The sequence below is a fragment of the Apis dorsata genome, unplaced genomic scaffold (genome assembly GCF_000469605.1).
Source record: "Apis dorsata unplaced genomic scaffold, Apis dorsata 1.3 scaffold_489, whole genome shotgun sequence".
Classification (NCBI taxonomy): Eukaryota; Metazoa; Arthropoda; class Insecta; order Hymenoptera; family Apidae; genus Apis; species Apis dorsata.
Genome location: NW_006263723.1, coordinates 222,745 through 228,802, shown reverse-complemented (window position 1 = coordinate 228,802; position 6,058 = coordinate 222,745). Strand labels below are relative to the sequence as shown.

Below are 6,058 nucleotides of genomic sequence, written 5' to 3'. Positions count from 1 at the left end.
AAAAAAAAAAAAAAAAGAAAAACTCGAAATTCCGCCATGACAGATCGCAACATCCAGCAATTGGGAAAAATCAAAGATCAAGAGATTCGCTGCGACGTATAAAAGGGGAGGGGAGAGAAAGAGAAAGAGAAAGAGAAAAAAGAAAAATATCAAGAGAAATTTCCATCGAGCACGGTGCGTAGCAAGCATACCAGGCACCAGATCGAGGTCTACTTACGCAGGTGCGAAGGGATGCAGGGCCGTAGCCGCAGCCGCAGCTGCGAGTGGCCCCGGGTTCCTCGCGAGGGCCAATGCCGCTGCACTAGTCGGGAAAGCCGCCCTCGCAGCGCCCACTCGTCCCCTTTGGATGGCGACTCCTCTCAACGCCGCGGCTGCAACAACACGCACAAAGACACATGCTAATGCTCGCCTACCTTTTCGCACCGTGTTCTCACGCCGCTGGTGAGTTCTCCTTGCCGGCCATCGCCGCTTCGCTGCTCTCCTTCCTCGCCTTCCTTTCCTTTTTAAATTTCGCGAAATTTCGTGGGGAAGGGTTCAGAAGAGTTTTTCAGAAAGGAAATGAGGGCGACGACGACGACGACGACGAGACGAAATATTCTCCTTCCATCCAAATTATTCTTTTCGGCCGCGAAATTTCGTGGGGAGGAATTTTTGAATTTTTGAAGGGAAGAGAGGACGAGACGAAATTCGACGAATTTTTTTCTCGTATTTATTCGTGTTCTTTTTTTTCTTTCTTCTTTTATTTTCTTTTTCTTATCGCGGAAGGGGTGAGTCTCGAATGGAAGAGACGAGTTTTTCCCCTTTCGTAATTTCTTTTCGAAGGAGGATGAATTTTTCGAAATAGGGAAGGCGATATATTCTCCTATTCTTTTCTCTTTTGCCGAGGATTACATTTTGAGACAATGTTTCACGTTGAGAAACGAATTTCAGGATGTTGAACGGGCACGAAAAGAAGGATCTTTCAACGATTTGGACTTGGAAAGAGGGTTGGAAAGTTGTAAAACACAGTTGGAGAAGACTTTTGCATCTTTTGCACCCTCAACGATAATTATCGCACTGATTTTAATCTCTTATCCGCGTTTTGAAAAGATTTGAAAAGAAGATTGCGAGTGGATAAATAATGGAACAAGAATGAAAGCATAGAATCCTCGTGTTTTCTGCGATAAACAACGAGAAGTTTGTATTACTATTGATTTGGCCATCGATCCAGTCGAGAAAAAGAAGAGAGATTAGAAGATTCGTGAGAAACCAACAACAACGTTCACTTAGAATCGATCAAACTCATCTGATGAAATTGGAATGATAATTTGACCACGATTATCAGAAGCTACGAGTAACTGTACTTGAAATCGATCTTGAAAAATGAAATTGGAAAGCAATTGAGTCGAGATGAGTTAAATTTGAATTGTCTCAATTAACGAAATCGAAAAAAAAAAATGGAAGAAAGAATGGAAAATTGGTGGAACAAGATGAAACAACTTTACCAATCACCTACGTGCATGCTAATCACAAATATTATAATCTGCAGCTTGTTACCTTGTGCCGTGATAATTTTGTTCGCATATCTGAGCTTAACTTATTCGTCAAGAAAACTTATAGAGAGATATTTCATAATACGCACGCGAAACAAAACAAATCAATAATCAATAATAAACGAAGTATATTTTGAACGAAATGGAATTGAAAAAATGTAAATAAGAATAATGGGATTGAAGAATACGAAGAAATGGATTAACAGATAAGAATCTGTTTTCTAGATAAATAATATCCTCGAACGAGATGCTTGGACGGATATTTTCGCAAAATTGTATTTGACCATCGTTGAGACGGATAGTTACCATATTTCTTCTACCATTAAAGCTATTTATAGCATCTGACGATATCTGCAAACACACGGAGCAGCAATTTGTATCCAAATATCATTATCGAGAAAATATCTTCTTACATCGTTTCACGATTTTTAAAAAGATCATACGAGCCTTGAAGTCTCTCTCAACAATTTTTAACGATACCAAGATTTACACAAAGAAAGATCTCGGAAAAAAGAGACAAAAAATCGAAGATTTCACGATTTCTTGCGAGATAGTAAATAAAATTTCCAAAAAAGATTCTAATCCCCAAACAAGGTAAAAGAATATACGTTGAAAGAAAGAATCGAATTCGAATCTTTGACAGAACAATTGAAAGAAACTCGTCGAATCTCGTCGAGAAATAGGATCCTCGAGAATGAGAAGAAATAAAATCCGGCCGATCACTCGGATATCATGGAACAAAGTCCCTTGAATCGACGATCCTCTGGTTAAAAGATATAGAGCATAGGTAGCTTTTAATGTTTAACGAGCACGGACGAGAAATTTGGTCGATTGTTCGAGCGACAATTAGGAAGAAATCGGTGAGCTCGTTCCGCTGATGGAACTCCCACTTCGAAGACGACGCCTCTTTCGGCGCCCGGAAATGGCTGCATCGTCCGCGTATCCGGCCCTCGATTGATCGCCAGACAAACTCTCTCTCTCTGTCTCGTCTCTTTGATCCAAACAGTGGAGCAATAAAAACTGATGTTTCTGCCTACCTTTTGTCCGCGCCGTCACCGTGTGTGCGCATCCCTCAACTCTAACTCCGTGCCTTTACGCTTCCGCGTGGTCCACGTTCAACTTCCGCCTCGAAGAGATCAAGGAGCGCTCGCGTGAATCGCGTCTATTGTTCCTTTTATGCGACGACCCTTTCTTTATCGTGTCGTTTACGGGAGAACTAGAGAAAGAGAGAGAGAGAGAGAGAGAGAGAGAGAAAGAGAGAGAGTAGAAGCGAGTTGCAAAGCGAAATGCTTTTCGGTTAGCGCTTTTTAAGTTAATGTAATCTAAGTTCGTTGTCACTGGTGTGACGCCTTTTTTTCATTTTGCCCTCGAGAAAGCTTTTTTCCCCCCTCTTCTCTCTTTTCGATTTTAATATTTGATTGAGACCGGTGTTTATGCAAAAATGTTCTTCGTGGATTATTTATAATATTTTATACATTTTCTTTTTTGCGATACAATTTGATACACGATTATGATATCGTGTGTATCGGGGAGAGAGCGCGTGTAATTACGTTACTGTTTTAAAAGAGATCGATATTTTGTTAAAAGCATTTATATTTATTTCTATTAAAATTGGAAAAATTAACGAATCAATTGGAACATCCCATATGCATAAACATCTGCAGTCTAATAAAAAAAAATATATATATATATAATAATAGTGGAATTTTTAATATAATTTTTCCGTAAAATTTATTATTATTTCACCCGATGCGATTTCGAACGCTCCAAATCTCTTCAAGAGACAGAGTCCCCCGTGGCGATTAGTTACAAAAATGAGAGAAAAACTTGCGCAGCTGGTTACAGGCTAATATAAACTTGATATAAACGAGCAACAAGTAAACAACAATAACAATCAACAACAACAACGGAATAATTATTTAAACAATCAACTACCGTGCAAGTGTCGCACGTGTGGTTAGCGCGATTTAACAAACGGAAGTTATAAAAAAAACGAGACCGATTTCGACTGGATGGTTACAATTATACAGCCGGATCCGGCTCTATTTTATAGTTACAAAGTTGGGTGCGTCAAGAAAAAACAAGACTAGAGCGTGATGCATTTACAGCAGGCACATTCCAAAAACACATTGGTTTGGGATCGTGGGGAGTTAAACAAGAAAATCGAACAGCGTGACACGACACGATCTGCGGTCGAAAAAGTTATGTTCTTGAATTTGATATTTCTCGATTACTTGTTTTTTGGAATTTTTCGAATTTATTTAACTTAAGCGATTAAAGAAATTAGATCTTAGCGTTCAATTGGTAGTCAGAGCGTCGATGTCACGTTCACGTTATCGAGCTGTTTTTTTTCGATAATCCGTATATTCTCTGAAAAGGTTGGAAAACGAAGAAAATATACAGAAAAAAAAAAAAAAGAATTATTGAAAAATAAACGTTTCAACATCGTGATCAACGGGGATTCAGGTTTCCAATCGAAAATTAGCCTGGAAAACTCTATCTACCAGTTGATATCGATTAAGATTCTATTTGGTTAATAAGCAATTCGTGTGCACAATGATACTTTTTACCTTAAACAATTACATCTTCGTCTTTAGGATGCGCTTCGTATCCGGAACTCGTTCTCGATTCTTAAATCTCTTCGTTCTCTTTAATTTCGTCGAAATCATAGCCCAAGATTATTACTCGATAGAATTTCGGGGGAAGGAGTTTCGGGCGAAAATTCAAAATTCGCCGGCCCATCTTCATCGGATTTCACCGTGACGTGCACGTTTCCAATTAACGATAATTAATTAATCGGCTAACGACCGGATGTTGGCCGAGGTTCGTGCTGATGAACACGGGCCGTGACAAGTTTGATATCCAATAAAAATTTCAAGGAAGAATTCAATTTTCGCGAAAATTATATTCCCTTCCCCCCCTCCTCCCACGTTTTGCGCGCAAATATAAAAATCTATAAATAAAAATAAAAGAAGACCAAAAAAAAAAAAAAAAGATTCATTGTGCACGTTTATCCAATATCTTATTAAGATTTGCCTTATTAAAATTCCAAACGGGTTTTGACATGTTGCGAAACGTGAAATAAAGAGGGGATGAAAAAAAAAATAAAAAGGAGAATAAAAAGGGAAGAAAAAAATCCACGCTCGACCGCAGATCGATAATCGTCGCGCTTGTAAAGTCGCCCTAAATGGCGAGAGTTGGGATTCGCTAATTACGTGAAAGGAACATCGATAATGCGTGCCCCAAAGAGAGCGAGGGTGTTGAGGAGACAAAAAAAAAAAGAAAAGGGAAGAGAGGAAGAGAAAGGAAAAGAGAAAGAAAGAAAGAAAAAAAAAGAAACGGTGGTGCTCGACGAGCAGTCGTGACGAGGATGGAACAGCACCGCCGCTTCCGGTATATTCGACGTGTCTCGTTGTTTCGAACTCGAAGATCCCCTCGACGGCTGTGTATCTCGCGTTTTCTTTTTTTTTATCCCTTCCGTATAAAACGCATCTTCGTTATTGTCTGTCCGCGTTGAGCAATGGGGGAGAGGGCGACACGTCGAAGGAAGAGAAAGATTGGGACGGGAAATATGAAGGGGGATATGAATCACGATGAATTTTCTCGAGAGAGATTGCCTCTTAATTCGATAACTTCTGTCAAATATTCTTTCGAATAATCATGAGTGAATGGTCAAATCGTTTAACCATACGGAATGAACGGCGAGAAACGGGTGAGATATATGAGATAAGAGTGGAAATTTTGTGGAAATGAGAGATCAATTATTCAAAGTGTAATTAAAAAGATAATCTTTTTTAATTAATTCGTTTCAACCGTCTGATCGTCTCTTGTCGATAATAATTAATTGCTAATTAAATAATTGTTCAAATGGGAAACGATCTATTCTTGAAATCCTTATTCTTAATAATTTTGAAGAAGAATAATTTTGAATTTTTTGGAGGTAATGAATTAAAAAACTGAAAAAAAAAAAAGCAATCTCTCACTCACTCACAGTTTCGTCAAGCGAAAAGAAGTGTCTCGATTAAATCTCATATCCGATTCAATATCAAATTCAAAAATAGATACAAAAAGAATCCCACTGTCAAGATCTATCGTCTCGTCCCTTTCACCAATAGTTTCACAAAATTACACAACGTTCCAGATCCGTCAATCTTGCCTCCATCCCCACCCGCTCTTCCCGACCTAATAATAACTCTCCAACTTTCGATTACACACAGTATCGATCATCAGACGACAAAAGAGACACTCGTTTTCACCTTTGACGGCCTCGACTCTTTGAAAAGTCGCGAGGCGTTTTTTTTTTTTTTTTTTGAGCCCAAAAGAAACCAGGTTAGAGGGGCGAGGAAGAAGAAGAAAAAAGAGGAGAGAGGGGAGGAGATAAGAAGGCAGAGGACGCGGTGACGTGCTGCGATGGAGATTCGATCTCGCGTCACGCTTCCGGCCTGGGTTATTTTAGAAAGCGTCTCTCTCTGTACCTTCGTCTCGCCGCCGCCCTGGGTGCAAGGACGAGCGGTGCAGCTGCAGGG

The 6,058-nt window shown here is 39.5% G+C and overlaps 1 protein-coding gene across 1 annotated transcript in view; it reads right to left on the bottom strand.

Moving 5' to 3' along the window:
• Positions 1–6,058, bottom strand: part of LOC102679125 (RNA binding protein fox-1 homolog 3-like) — a 196,766-nt gene that overhangs the window by 17,667 nt on the left and 173,041 nt on the right. Inside the window, exon 9 of the mRNA XM_031512651.1 lies at positions 218–371. Within this exon, the coding sequence (XP_031368511.1) occupies positions 218–371 (154 nt within the window). The remainder of the gene's footprint in view (positions 1–217; positions 372–6,058) is intronic.